The sequence below is a fragment of the Leucopleurus acutus genome (assembly GCF_964270905.1).
Source record: "Leucopleurus acutus genome assembly, chromosome: 15".
NCBI classification, from domain to species: Eukaryota; Metazoa; Chordata; class Mammalia; order Artiodactyla; family Delphinidae; genus Leucopleurus; species Leucopleurus acutus.
Window position 1 is genome coordinate 49,533,711 of NC_139157.1, and position 16,591 is coordinate 49,550,301.

At 35.7% G+C, this 16,591-nt stretch overlaps 1 protein-coding gene across 1 annotated transcript in view; it reads left to right on the forward strand.

The window, feature by feature from the left end:
• Window positions 1-16,591, forward strand: part of AK9 (adenylate kinase 9) — a 121,080-nt gene that overhangs the window by 32,824 nt on the left and 71,665 nt on the right. Inside the window, exons 11-14 of the mRNA XM_082856089.1 lie at window positions 141-280; window positions 361-541; window positions 4,667-4,811; window positions 15,153-15,236. Coding sequence (XP_082712215.1) covers window positions 141-280; window positions 361-541; window positions 4,667-4,811; window positions 15,153-15,236 — 550 coding nt within the window. The remainder of the gene's footprint in view (window positions 1-140; window positions 281-360; window positions 542-4,666; window positions 4,812-15,152; window positions 15,237-16,591) is intronic.

The following is a 16,591-nucleotide window of genomic DNA, read 5'->3' on the forward strand; positions in this document are numbered from 1 at the left end:
TTGCAATTGAGGAAAAAACCAAAATTTCCTTTATGAATTATTTCTTAAATAGTAGAACATGATCAAAGAAGAAATGAAATAATAATGTGAATTTCAGCCAAACTTATGCCCACATTTTTAATGTTGTTTGCTATTAACAGGATGAGCTGTTCCGTACTCTTGCAGCTTGTAAACTTATTGCACCGAGATACAGATGGCAGAGAAGCAGATGGGGACATACATGTCCGGTGACTTTAAAAGAAGGTAAAATTTTTCAAGGATTGCCAGAGTTTTCTGTGAGGTAAGTAAGATTTTCAGAATTTAATTTAAAAACTTGCCCATACCTCTTTTCAGTTGTTTATGATAATGTCATTTTTTAAGTTTTCTAGGTAAAATATACTGGCTTTCATCAGAAGAAGCATTAAAAACATTTTTATTGAACCCACGTCCCTATCTTCTTCCACCTATGCCAGCACCACCATTTAAAGTGTTCATATTTGGACCTCAGTCTTCAGGGAAAACAACACTTAGCAATCTGCTTGCAAAACATTACAAAGGAAAGGTAACTACTTAGCTAGCTACCTAACTAGCTTTCTACCTATCTATACTTGATTATACTTTGTGGGATTTTAGGACTTTTAGGATTTGTACTCAGTTTTCTTTTTTTTTTTTAAACCCCCCAAACTCCAGCTTTAATAAATCATTCTTCTGTTGCAGCCTGATAGGTGTTTCTTTCTTCTGTTTTTTTTTAAGTTAAAAATTTCTTTTTAGCCGCACAGCGTAGATTGTGGGATCTTAGTTCCCTGACCAGGGATTGAACCTGGGCCCTCAGCAGTGAAAGCACGGAGTCCAAACTGCTGGACCGCCAGGGAATTCCCTGTGCTCAGCTTTCTTAATTTTATACTGTCAACTGGGTAATTGTTCCACTGGGCTTGGAGTGGGGAAGGCATCTTCCTGGATGCTTTAGTGCAGCTTCCAGACCATAGCCACTCCCGAAAGTCCCCAGATTTGACTGCTATGTCATGCAGACTGTGCCACCCATTACCTTTCTTGGTTTCACTCATCTCCTGTTCCCTGGGTTACACCCCTCCTGGCCCACCGACCCTTCCTCCACACACTCATTCCTGTCATCATTCTTGGTGATTTCACTATCTACAAAGATGACCCTCCCAACACATTGACCTGACAGTTCCTTGACCTCTCCCCTCAGTGATCTTATTCTCCACCCTCGGTAAGTGAAGAGAAACTACTTTTAGCTTAGACCAGAGTGATAGCAGCAGAGGTGGTAAGAAGTGGGCAGATTTGGGATATAATTTGAAGATAGAGCCAAAGGATTTGATGAGGGATTGGAATGTAGAGGAGTTATATGAAGGCCAGTGTGGCTGGAGCATGTAGTGTGAAAGGAGGAACAGCACAAGGTGGAGATGGCTGAAGATGTAGTCAGACAGTGCAGGCCCTGGGAAGGAGTTTGAATTTATTCCAAATGCTATTAAATTCTTTTAAACACAGGGGTAACATTTCCTATTCGCTTTTAACTTTTTTTATTGTAAAATATGACAAACATACAGAAAAGTGAAGCTCATTGAAATATCACAAAACAACCCCCCATGTAACCACCACCTAGGTCAGACACGGAACCCCAGAAGCCGCCTTATGCCTCTTTCTAATATCAGTCCTCTTACTCCTTCCACAAAGGTAACCACTGCCCTGAACTTTATGATACTCACTTCAGTACTTTTCTTTTATGGTTTTACCATGTAAGCACACATTCAAATACCATAGATTAGCTTTGCATATTTTTTTAACTTTATGGACTTAAAACAGTTTATGTTTTTTGTGTCTAGCTTCTTTCACTTAACATTATAATTGTGATATTTACGCGTGTTATAGCTATAGCTTATTTTTATTATTTTATTGTATTCTATTGATTGAATTATATTATGATTTATTATCCATTTGAGTGTCAATAAAACTTAGGTTGATTCAGTTCGGGGAATTGTGAATAACATTGCTATAAACAGTCTTGTACCTGTTTCTTGGTGTATACATGCATATCTTTATATAGTTTGAAGGTATATCTAGGAGTAAAATTTCTGGGACATAAGGTATACATACATAGTCAACTTGTGTAGAAAATGCCAAACTGTTTTCAAGACCAGTCCTACCAATTTACTATCCTACCAGCAGTGTATGAGAGTTCCACATTCCTGCCAACTTTTGTTATGGTCAGTCTTTCTAATTTTAGCCATCCTAGTGGGTATATCTCACTGAGGTTTTAATTTGCATTTCCCTGATGACTAATGAGGTTCAACATTTTTTCATATGTTATTCAGATATTCACTTTTTGAAGTGTTTGTTCACTTTGTTCAAGCCTCTTGCCCATTTTTAACTTTTTTGCATATTATTGGTAGGAGTTCCTTATGTTGTCTATGTACAGATTTTTTTTATTATAAACATTATGAATATTTTCTAATAAACATTATGAATATTTTCTACCACTCTGTGGTTTGCCATTTCCCTTTTTATTTTTATTTATTTATTTATTTTTTTGCGGTACGCGGGCCTCTCACTGTTGTGGCCTCTCCCGTTGCAGAGCACAGGCTCCAGACGCGCAGGCTCAGCGGCCATGGCTCACGGGCCTAGCTGCCCCACAGCATGTGGGATCTTCCCGGACCGGGGCACGAACCCGTGTCCCCTGCATCGGCAGGCAGACTCTCAACCACTGCGCCACCAGGGAAGCCCCCATTTCCCTTTTTAAATGAAAAATGCCCCATACTATATTCATTTAAAGTAAGTCATTGAGTCCTGCCTACACTAAAGAAGAGGGGAATTAGGCTTCACCTTCTGAAGAAAGGAATATTAAAGCATTTGTGGACATGTTTTAAGACCATCACAGTATGTGTCAGACAAAAGAATTATAATTTTAAAATGTAAAGAGGTTTTACAAATCAATATGTAAAAGCCCCAATGGAAAATATAGCAAACAGGCAGTTCACAAAATAGTTGATCCAAATAGCCATTACACATGAGAAAAGGAGTATCACCTTGATAACCAGGGAGAGGCCAAAAAAACCAGATATATGTCATGTCAGTCTCACTGTTGAAAAATCATATTAACAACCAGTATTGATGTGTGGCTAGGATTGGGAAAGTACATTTCTCATACATTGCTGGTTAGGGTATAATCATTAGGGATAGCAGTTGGAAATACATATAAAAGCGTAAAATCTATACATATCCTTTGAACTATATGTTTTTCCTGAAGAAACTATCAAAGACATATACATAACTATGTTCTTCATAACCTAGTTTATAATAACAAAATCATGTATATCTAAATATAATTGGTATTTTAGTTAAATATTAAGTTGTAATATATTCATCTAATACAGTACTGTTCATCCATTAAAAATGATGGTGTGGATATATTTTTGTTGATGGAATAAAGTAATATAAGCATATTGAAGGAAAAGCAAAATTGAATCTAGAAGTATGGAAATATTATTTAAACTTAAAAGGCATATATAAATCTAACAGCCCAACATTCAGTATTAAGTATATAATCTACCTAACAAAGGACTTATATTCAAAATATATGTAGAATTCTAACCTAATTTTTTAACTAGGCAAAAGTTGAACATATGCTTAAAAACATGTGGGTAAGTGAATGACCAATAAGCTCATAAAAAGAAGCTCAAAATTGTCAGTGATTAGGGAAATGTAAATTTAAACTGCAATGAGACTTCACACCAACTAGGGTGGCTAAAATGTGAAAGATTCACAAAACCAAGTGTTGGTGATGAGGTGGAATAACTTCAATTTTCATACTTTGCTGCTAGGACTTTAAAATAGCTTTAACCACTCTGGAAACAGTTTAGTGCTTTATTTATTATAAAGTCAAACATACACTTAATCATATGACCCAGTAATTCTACTCCTCAGCGTTTATCCAAGAGATGTGAAAACGTAATGTCCACAAAAAGACTTTCTCACAAATGTTCATTGGTACTTTTAAATTGCCAAAACTGGAAACAACCCAAATGTCCATGATGAATGGATTAAAAACTATGGTATATTCATACAATGATACTACTCAAAAACAAAAAGGAATAGATTACTGAGATATACAGTTACACTGATGAATCTCAAAAACATTATGCTAAGGTAGGAAAGCTTGGAAAAGATTATACACTGTATGGTTCTATTTATATGAAATTCTAGAAAAGGCAAAACTAATTTATAGTGACAGAAAACAAAGTGGTTGCCAGGTGCCAGGAACTGACTATAAAGGGGGATGAGAGGGAACTTTTTGGGGTGATATAAATGTTCTATATTTTGATTGTGGTCGTCATGTATATATTTGTAAAAACTCATCAAACTCTGTACTTAAAATGGGTGCCTTTAATTATATGTAGATTATCCATAAAATGTTGATTTTAAAAATATACATGTAATTTGAATGTATATTACATGATCATACAAATATAAATATATATTTATATATATATTGAATTTCTGTGAAAGCAAGTACTCAAAAATCACTGAATTCTGAGAATAACATACCTCCAGCAGCATTAAGATTTTTGAGATGGATAGGTATAGCTATAGAAATAGATGTAGATGAACAGTGTGCTTAATATTCAGAGTAACTTGTGCTTATGTTGGTTTTCTCAAATATTCTTTGCAGGTAGTTGACTACGATAAACTTGTCCAACCACGTTTTGATAAAGCCCTCGAAACGCTAACCAGAAATACTATAGCTGAGGCCACTGAAGCAGCCATTAAAGCTGTGAAAGAGCGGCTTCTCTCAGAACTACAAGCTAAAAAACAAGGTGAACTATCTGTTTAAAATGTGTGTTTTAAGCTTAGGTCAACAGTTAAGCTTGACTACCTGAAGGCAAGAACTTGGTTTGCTTGTCTTGATATCCCTGGCGCCTTGCACACTGCATTGCAGCCTCTTAATAAGTGGTTGAAGAAATGAATATACATAAACCTGAATCTTACACAGAGAAAAAGATTTAAGTTCTGGACGACTAAGGAAAGGAATCAGAGTTTCCAAATTCAGATTTCTTTACTTTAATAGATCTGCTTGCTGGGCAGAGACTGAGCAGAATTTGCACCTTTATTTATACCAGTTGTGATGACAACACTTCACCTGACTCGTAGAGTTTGTGTTGTTGCTGTTGTTTTAGGCTGTGTATCAGCCTTGATTGTAATTAAATATTTCTATTTGGGGAATATTAATTTCAAATCCAAAAGTTATAAAACAGTGAAACCGGAAAAAGACTTGGTGATCCATTAACACAATTACATAACTTTACAGATGAGGAAACAGAGGCACAGTAGGTTAAATGGCTTCCTGATATATTCACCCAGCTGGTGGCATAGCTGAGACTTGAACCCTCGTTTCCAAAGTCCCAGAGTTCTTTCTCTTGACCATTCTTCCTCTTCCTGAGTCTCACTGCTTATCATATTATTTTAAAATAGACACAGAGTTTTGGTCTGGGGTTGGGGGGAGGGCGAGTTTCTAGTTTTCTCCAGGAAAAATGAGAGTTTTCATTTCTTGGCTACTTTTGAAAATTTATTGATTGGTTTTGGTAGAATTTATATCTACCATTTAGAACACATGAAAGTAGTTTAATCTAAACATCTCTTCTTAATGGAATACTCTCAGTGCAGCACTTCCTGTACATTTTGTGGGATCTTCCTCACATTCAAAGATCTGGATCCAAAATTTGAGATTAGCTCCAGCAATTTTAGACTAGATTTAACCACCACTGTTTGGATTTCCCAGAAGCTGTGGCAGTATACTGTCATACTATAACCATCCTACTATATAATCATCCTACTGTAACCATCACTGCCTCAATTTCAAATATTCTTTTCCTAATAAAATTTTCCTCATTACGAAAGAAATAATAGCTAAATTAATTGAGCATTTACTATATGTTGAGGCTATGCTAAATGCATTACATGTATTTTCGTATTTGATCCTCATAATAGACCTGTGAAGTAGGTTGTTGCTGTTGTTTGAAGTGTTAGCAGAAGGATTTCTTAAATATTTATGTCTAGACTAGGGTGGCAAACCCAGTTGCCAAGAGGGGCCAGGCAGGTAACATAAGTCAAGTAGCAAGTGGACAAGCTTTGTTTGCACCTTAAAAATGAAGTTATAAAATTATAACCTCAATAACCATATGGATAAGATAGGTATTTATATCTCTATTTTTAGTGGATGAAGAAATTAAGGCTCAGAGGAGTTATATGATTTGACCACAGGCAGCAAGTGATGAGGGTTCAAATCAGTGTCTGTATTCTTATCTCCTGTGTCTCTCAAGTGATCACAGAAAACTGGAAAAAGCACATGGAAGAAAAAGTCACTCATACTTACTCCCCAGAGATATTCACTGATAAGAATGTGATGCATGCTTCACCCTTCTCTCTTCTATTCATATTTGTAATGATTAATTATGGTCCTATGGCATATACAAAATTGCATTATCTCATTTTAAAATAATGCTTCTTTCTAATTAATATGTAATTATTGTCATAAATTTTGTGCTAGAGATCTAAATTCATTTTTTCTAAATGGTGAGGCATTTTACAAATAACACTTATTAAATTATCCATAATTCTACTGGATGTTTGAAAGGGCAACTTTAGCTTAAGTTTGTGTGTGTGTAAACTTCTGAACTTTCTGTGATTTGATCTTTATATTACAACCTTTAATGCAAAATATTATTAATATCTTATGATGCATTTTAAATCCAGTAATGCAAGTTCCTCCTCAAAACATTCTGTTTTAAAATTATTCCTGGGTATTCTTTCATTTATCCATAAAATGAGTACATACTGGGTGCCAGGAGCTGTGCTAGGCTTTGGGATGCTTGGAGAATTTTGTCAAGTTTTACAGCAAATCCTAGTGGGAGGATTGTGTTAACATTATACAATAAATTGATGAGGATTCACATCTTTACTATTAAATCTTCTCATGCAGACAGATTAAATCTCCATTTATTGGCCTAATACTTCTATCCTTCCTTAACATTTTATAACTTTCTTCATGTGTTGTCAATACTTTTCTTAATAAGTTTATTTCTAGAAATTTTGTCATTTTGTTACTATTAAATGGGATTATTCTTCTATTACATTTTCCAAGTAGTTATTACCTGTATGTTGGAAAGCTGTTTGATTTGTATGTTTCTTTGTAACAAGCCACCTTACTAAACTTACTTCCTAGTTTTGATAGATTTTTAGTTGAGTCTCTTGAGTTTTGCAGATAGCCAATCTTATCGTTTGAAAAGAAGCATAGTTTCAACTCCTTTTTTCCCAATATTTATGCTTATTTCCTTTCTTGAATAATTATGTAGGCTAGCAGTTCTAGAATGATGTTAAATGGTGGAAGTGATAGTGGGCCTCAGTAAAGGGATCTCGTCAATGTTTATTCATAACGTTATTAAATATTTTTATCCAGAATGGATGTTGGACATTATCACATGCCTTCTCAGAATCTATCAAGATGATCATAAAATTTCTAATCCGTTGACCTACTGATTTGATCAATTATACTAATATATTTTCCAACACTAAGCCATTCTTGTATTTCTGATTTTCTGAATTTCTTTTAGCTGTTAATCTAGAATTTTTTTTGTACTCAGAAGTGTGATTCATTTATAGTTTGTGTGTGTGTGTGTGTGTGTGTACATGCTCTATTTGTCAGAATTTGCTATCAGAGTTTCACTAACTTTATATAAACTGGGAAGCTTGCCATCACTTTCTATGCTTGAAACTATTTAAATATCAAGGAAATTACTTCTTACATGGCAGTATTGAGCTTTTGCTAGGCAAAAACACATTTTTTGCCTAATAAATCTGCCTCTCTTCTTTATTATTAGCCTATAAACAAGTAAGAGAGGCCAACCAGGTGCCGGAGAGATTATAAAAAACAACATCAAAAAGACCAGCGTTGAAATAACATACCATCCAAATGATCATCTAGATGATAAAGAATGAATTTATTATACGATTTCAATTTCCTTAAATTTAGCGAGGCTGGATTTGTGACCTAAGATATGATCTATCCTGTAGAATCTTCCATGAGCACTTGAGAAGAAAGTGTATTATGTTGTTTTTGGATGGAATGTCCTATAAATATCAATTAAGTCCATCTAGTCTAATGTGTCATTTAAAGCTTGTATGTCCTTATTTATTTTCATTTTGTATGATCAGTTCATTGGTGAAAGTGGGGTGTTAAAGTCCCCTACTATTATTGTGTTACTGTCTATTTCCCCTTTTATGGCTGTTAGCACTAGATATCAATTACAGGAAAAAAACTGTAAAAAATACAAACACATGGAGGTTAAACAATATGCTACTAAATAACCAAGAGATCACTGAAGAAATCAAAGAGGAAATCAGAAAATACCTAGAAATAAATGACAATGAAAACACGACAACCCGAAACCTATGGGATGCAGCAAAAGCAGTTCTAAGAGGGAAGTTTATAGCAATACAATCCTACCTTAAGAAACAAGAAACATCTCAAATAAACAACCTAACCTTGCACCTAAAGCAATTAGAGAAAGAAGAACAAAAAAACTCTCCAAAGTTAGCATAAGGAAAGAAATCATAAAGATCAGATCAGAAATAAATGAAAAAGAAATGAAGGAAACAATAGCAAAGACCAATAAAACTATGGTTCTTTGAGAAGATAAACAAAGTTGATTAACTATTAGCCAGACTCATCAAGAAAAAAAGGGAGAAGGCTCAAATCAACAGAATTAGAAATGAAAAAGGAGTAGTAACAACTGACAGTGCAGAAATACAAAGGATCATGAGAGATTACTACTATATGCCAATAAAATGGACAACCTGGAAGAAATGGACACATTCTTAGAAAAGCACAATGTTCTGAGACTGAACCAGGAAGAAATAGAAAATACGAACAGACCAATCACAAACACTGAAATTGAGACTGTGATTAAAAATCTTCCAACAAACAAAAGCCCAGGACCAGATGGCTTCACAGGCGAATTCCATCAAACATTTAGAGAAGAGCTAACACCTATCCATCTCAAACTCTTCCAAAATATAACAGAGGGAGGAACACTCCCAAACTCATTCTACAAGGCCACCATCACCCTGATACAGAAACCAGACAAAGATGTCACAAAAAAAGAAACTACAGGCCAATATCACTAATGAAGATAGATGCAAAAATCCTCAACAAAATACTAGCAAACAGAATCCAACAGCACATTAAAAGGATCATACACCACGATCAAGTGGGATTTATCCCAGGAATGCAAGGATTCTTCAATATACACAAATCAATCAATGTGATACACCATATTAACAAATTGAAGGATAAAAACCATATGATCATCTCAATAGTTGCAGAAAAAGCTTTTGACGAAATTCAACACCCATTTATTTTAAAAACCCTCCAGAAAGTAGGCATAGAGGGAACCTACCTCACCATAATAAAGGCAATATATGACAAACCCACAGCCAACTTCGTTCTCAGTGGTGAAAAACTGAAAGCATTTCCTCTAAGATCAGGAGCAAGACAAGGGTGCCCACTCTCACCACTGTTATTCAACATAGTTCTGGAAGTTTTAGCCACAGCAATCAGAGAATAAAAAAAATAAAAGGAATCCAAATCAGAGAAGAAGTAAACCTGTTACTGTTTGCAGATGACATGGTACTATGCATAGAGAATCCTAAAAATGCTACCAGAAAACTACTAGAGCTAATCAATGAATCTGGTAAAGTAGCAGGATACAAAATTAATGCACAGGAATCTCTTGCATTACTATACACTAATGACGAAAATCCTGAAAGAGAAATTAAGGAAACACTCCCCTTTACCATTGCAACAAAAAGAGTAAAATACCTAGAAATAAACCTACCCAAAGAGACAAAAGACCTGTATGCAGAAAACTATAAGACACTGATGAAAGAAATTAAAGATGATACAAACAGATGGAGAGATATACCATGTTCCTGGATTGGAAGAATCAACATTGTGAAAATGACTCTACTACCCAAAGCCATCTACATATTCAATGCAATCCCTATGAAACTACCAATGGCATTTTTCAAAACTAGAACAAAAAATTTCACAATTTGTATGGAAACACAAAAGACCCCAAATAACCAAAGCAATCTTGAGAAAGAAAAACGGAACTGGAGGAATCAGACTCCCTGACTTCAGACTCTACTACAAAGCTACAGTAATCAAGACAGTACGGTACTGGCACTAAAACAGAAATATAGATCAATGGAACAGAACAGAAAGCCTAGAGATGAACCCATGCTCATATGGTCACCTTATCTTTGATAAAGGAGGCAAGAACATACAATGGAGAAAAGACAGCTTCTTCAATAAGTGGTGCTGGGAAAACTGGACAGCTATATGTAAAAGAATGAAAATAGAACACTTTCTAACACCATACACAAAAATAAACTGAAAATGGATTAAAGACCTAAATGTAAGGCCAGATACTATCAAACTCTTAGAAGAAAACATAGGCAGAACACTCTATGACATAAATCACAGCAAGATCCTTTTTGACCCACCTCATAGAGAAATGGAAATAAAAACAAAAATAAACAAATGGGACCTAATGAAACTTAAAATCTTTTGCACAGCAAAGGACACCATAAACAAGATGAAAAGACAACCCTCAGAATGGGAGAAAATATTTGCAAATGAAGCAACTGACAAAGGATTAATCTCCAAAATATACAACCAGCTCATGCAGCTCAATATCAAAAAAACAAACAACCCAATCCAAAAATGGGCAGAAGACCTAAATAGACATTTCTCCAAAGAAGATATACAGATTACCAACAAACACATTAAAGGATGCTCAACATCACTAATCATTAGAGAAATGCAAATCAAAACCACAATGAGGTATCACCACACCAGTCAGAATGGCCATCATCAAAAAATCTACAAACAATAAATGCTGGAGAGGGTGTGGAGAAAGGGAACCCTCTTGCACTGTTGGCAGGAATGTAAATTGATACAGCCACTATGGAGAATAGTATGGAGGTTCCTTAAAAAACTACAAATAGAACTGCCATATGACCCAGCAATCCCACTACTGGGCATATACCCTGAGAAAACCATAATTAAAAAAGAGTCATATTCCATAATGTTCATTGCAACACTATTTACAATAGCCAGGACATGGAAGCACCCTAAGTGTGCATTGACAGATGAATGAGTAAAGAAGATGTGGCACATATATACAATGGAATATTACTCAGCCATAAAAAGAAATGAAATTGAGTTATTTGTAGTGAGGTGGATGGACCTAGAGTCTGTCATACAGAGTGAAGTAAGTCAGAGAAAAACAAATACCGTATGCTAACACATATATATGGAATCTTAAAAAAAGGTTCTGATGAAGCTAGGGGCAGGACAGGAATGAAGACGCAGATGCAGAGAATGGACTTGAGGACACGGGAGGGGGAAGGGTAAGCTGGGACGAAGTGAGAGAGTGGCATGGACATATATACACTACCAAATGTAAAATAGATAGCCAATGGGAAGCAGCTGCATGGCACAGGGAGATCAGCTTGGTGCTTTGTGTCCACCTAGAGGGGTGGGATAGGGAGTGTGAGAGGGAGACACAAGATGGAGGGGATATGGGGATATATGTATACGTATAGCTGATTCACTTTTTTATAGAGCAGCAACTAACACAACGTTGTAAAGTAATTATACTCCAATAAAGATGTTAAAAAGAATGAATTTATGTATTTATCATATTATCTTCAAAATTAAGACCAAAATTAAAGATAAATACTCTTGGACAACTCACAAACTAAAGCCTGAGAAGTATTGACCCAGACTACTAAGATGGCTTGTTACTCAATCTGTTTGAGCCTGGATAAAATGCATTTGTTAATTCATTCAAAAATGAATTCTTTAATTCATTCAAAAACACTTGAGTACCTTCTTGTATTAGACATGATTCTAGACCCTGAGCAACAGAGGTGAACAAGACACTTGAAGCTCCTGTCCTTGAGGTGGTTACATTTTAATGGGGGGTAGAGGGGGAAAAAGTAAACAGATAGAAAAAATATATAACACAGTAATCGGGCAGGTGGTGATTGGGGTAGGGGCACTGGAGTGTTAAGATAACCAGGGAAGACATCTTTGAAGAGGGAACATTTAACTGAAACGTGGATGGAGAGAGGAAGCAGGGCTTCTGGAGGATGAACAGTGTTCTGTAATGTTTCTCGGAGTCTGTAGTGATTCCTTTCACATCAAATTGTGGCATGATATCACAGATTTTACATCTTTCCACAAATTGCCTTTTCTCACTGGACTATAGAAATAGATGATATCTCTTATATGCTACAAACCTAAATCTCTTTTCAAATTCACTAATTATTCCAAATCTGACAATAAGGTAACCCTTTTTAACATTTAAAAAATTGGAATTTGTTTGCTAGGGGTTTTACTCCTATATATATATATATTTTTGGAATTTTTGAATTTTATTTTATTTTTTTATATAGCAGGTTCTTATTAGTTATCCATTTTATACATATTAGTGTATATATGTCAATCCCAATCTCCCAATTCATCACACACTCCAATATATTTTTAAGAAATTTTGTCAGTGGAGAATACTGAGGTTTTTTAAGACAGAAAATTATATAATAATACAGAGGATGGCAGCTAATATGGAGCAGGCTTCCTGTGTGCCAAGCCTTTTCTAAGTTCATTGTTTACACCCATTATCTCAGTTAATGTTGCAGTGATGTTTTCAGTTTAATTATCCTCATTTTGCCCAGTAGAAGCTTAGACAAGGAGACCAAATGATTCACCAAAGCCACACTGACTGAGTCAGAACTCACACGCCCAAGGCTGTCTACCTACCCCCAGCTACCTTTTGCTAACACAGCCAATTACTATCTTTCAGCCCAGTCAACTTCAAAAGACCCTCAAAGAGAATTTGAAAGGAAGGAAAATGAGTTCCCAACTGATGCATATAAAAGCGCAGAAGAGTTGCATCTGTCATTTGATGAAGATGATAAAGAAAATGTTGCTAATATTATTAGCCAAATCTTTTCTAATATAAACAGATTAGCTGATAAAGCACATTATTCTTTCACTGCAGTGTTCACTCTTGAATCCCAAAGAGAAAGCTCTTTAGAGGACAGTGAAGAAGCCAAAATGAAGTCAGATGATAAAGACGGTCACAAAATGAGCTGCTAATGCCATGCTTGTGGATCTTATTCCCATTTATTCCATATTTTATCATGTTTATATTGAAGCTTAAAATTACCCACCCCCTCCCTCAAATTGGAAACTTTAAGAGAAAGAGTTAGCTTCTCTCTTACAGATTTAAACTGAGCAGCTGTAGAACAGAAATAGATTTACCAGAATGAAGAAGAAAATAGAACCCAGCAAGCCTAATACAGTTAGAACGCCCCCCAGATTTTTTTGTATGTTTCCAGATGTGACACAATTATTATCATACAATAATAAATTTTCTTAAAAGCTCTCTGCTTCCTTTAATGGGTTGGAATCAGAGCATCATAAACCCAAAGTTGTAGCTATGAAATGTTATCATTTAGTACTATTTACCCTTATAAAACTTTTCCATTTATATAATCAAGAGCATACAATATAAACTATCTTTATTTTTTATTTATAATGTTACATTTAATTATATAATTTCATTAGAAAATATTTTAACCCTCCTTTAAAATTACTGCACAATTTCCCTATTTATAGGTAATAGTTTTAACTAGTTCATTACATCGAAAACTTAAATTATTTTTTTGCTACTAATACAAATAATGCTCCAGTAAATTTTTTTCCAATCAATTTTCTACATGAAGTTTTGTCTGCATGTTGACATAAGTGGAGTCACTAGTTTGATGAGTATGAAGCTACAGACAGTCAAATTGCTTTGCATAAAGTTGTTCCAAATTATGTTCCCGTCAGGAATATACAAACTACATGTTATAGTTTCCTCGGTATTTTCTCTTTTTAAATATTATTTTAGTTTTTATTTGACTATTTCTGAAGTTTAGTATTTTAATACTGTGTTAGCCATTTATATTTCTTCTTTTCTGAGGTGACCATTTTTGTCTTTTGCCCATTTTTCTAAATTGTATCAGTTATATGGTTCCTATATACATTTTCTATATTACTCACTTATTTTTCATATTTTTTTTCCAAATTGGGTGGTTTGTCTTTTAAATCAGCTTGCTGTTTTTGAAGTAGAGGAATTTTTCACATTTTCATAGTCAAATCATTACTTCCCCTTTGTTGATTTCTTCCATTTACTTTCAGGCTTAAAAAGTCTTCCTCTCAACCAGAGATTAAATATATATACTTATATTCTTTTTTTATTGGTCTGACCTTTTTGTATTTAATTTTTAATTGCATATATAATTTATTGTGTTATATAATGTAGGGCTGATCTTTTCTATTTGGTTTCTCCTCCTGATTAAGATAGACGTGTCTTTGCCTTGTGTTTATTTCAAGCTGAGTAGGAATTGAACTGGGCACTGTCAGAAACTTATGTATGACACTCCTCCTCCCCCAGCATGCATGCGCACACACACACTTAACAGAAGACCCAGAAATTAAAATTTTGGCCAAGTGGCATCTGGGAACCCCATCTCTGCTGCTGCGGAATTCCCAGCACCAGTACATACACAAAGGGAGCCCCTCCCTTGTATTATCTGTTCCCTCTTTGGGGGAAGCTGTCCAAGGTAGAAGCAGTCATCAGTGCCTCTACCCACTGCTGGAGGGATGCCAACACTGCCAGTGTACCCTGGTAAAAGGCACCCTTTCTCCCCCCTGTGTCTGAGATAAGCACAGCCTTTACCTCTTGGAGCCAAGAGTCTGTTAGTTACCTAAGGAAGGGAAAATTTGATTTTTTTTTTCAATTTACATCCACTGGCATTATATGAAACTGAAATTACTCTTGGTTTTGTCATAAGTTAAGTCATTATCTTTATTTTCTACTGCTGATAGATATGTTTACCTATTTGATTATTATGGTTGTTATTTTAATTTTTTAAGAAATTGGGAACATGAGTCCTGGGTCCCTGGACCCATACCACAATCTTCTTTGGGATTCACCTACACTTTAAATACTGTTCTTTACGTGTTAACAGAGTTTTATTCACAGATGAAAAAGAAACAAGTAAAATGTCTACACTTCAAAGAAGTCAACAAGACTCTAGTCAAGATCTAATGTTGGATTCAAAAAAAGGTAAATTAACATTTGGGTAATTTGGTTCTCTTAGACTGTGGATCTAAAAATCACAAATAGTTCCTTTAGAATTTTGAAGGAGTAACGTGTGTGGTTTTTTTTTAAAAAAAGTATTATTAATATCCACTTACTTTATCTTAAAGGCTACTATAATATGAACAGTTAGACATGCAGGAACACAGAAAAAATAACATGTGATATATTGTTTTTGTGAACAAGAATATTGAGAAGATAGGAGATCTATTTTTTCTGCCATTCCTGGCATGTGGCTACTGTAATAATTCACAAGATGGCTGCTAGCGTGCCAGCCATCATATCAGTGTGCAGGAAAAGGGAAAAGACAAGGGACAAAAAATTGGCATTCCATCCAGCTGAGTTGTTCCTCTTTAAATAGAAAACAAGAAGACTCACCGCCTCCCCTTCCCAAATTTTTCTTGCATCTTATCTACCAGCCATCCAAACTATAAGGGAAGTTAGGAGATGTAGTGTTTTTAGCTAGGCACATGGCTGACCCTAACAAAATCAGGGTTCTGTTACTAAGGAAAAGGAGACCAGATATTGGATAGACCACTAGCATCTTCTATCACATTTAGTACCTTTGCCTGGCTATTTCTGCCTCCTCATGTCCTCTTTCCCTGGCTATCGGAAGATCTTGGGTTCCTGCCTCTTCCACTCTGGCTCTCCAGAAACTGCTGGCTCTCTCTATCCCTGAGAACAGACTTCTCACTTTACGACAGGGATGGCAGCAGGCAGCTGCTCTTCAAAGGTCCTTTGGGGTTTTTCTGGGCAAGGATCAATTGGGCTCTCGCATGAGACCCTGATGGATAGAGCCTTGGGGCAGCTCAGGAGGCACTATTGGAAAGGCAGAGGTAGAGGAGTCAGGTGGAGCTGCCAATCTCATGTCCCATTAGAGGAGTGGATGAATGTTTACATCATGGTGCAGCCTGTGAGCCAGCTCAGTCGTGTAAGGAAACATTCAGCACACAATGAGACAAGAATCAAGTCTAACACTTCAAAAACCAGCTTATGCCACCCTTTCTTCCATCCCCTCCAACTTGCCTACCTCCCGTCCTCTTATTGTCCCATTTAGTCTCATGCTTATAATTGGAAGTATTTATTTTGTTTTCTGACTCATTCCCTAGATGCCCAAGTTTTAGCCTGACCCCTGGAAGCCTTTGTTTCCTACGTCTTCTCCGTGGCTTCCTGAGTTTTGACTCCTGCCTGACATGACTTTTTTCATGCCTCATTCACTTTCATTCTGATGCACTGGCTTTAAGCCACTGCTCTGTTATTTTATGATTCCTGACTTATTTCCCATCCAGTCTGTTTCTCCCTTTTTCAGGCATGTGCTGCAG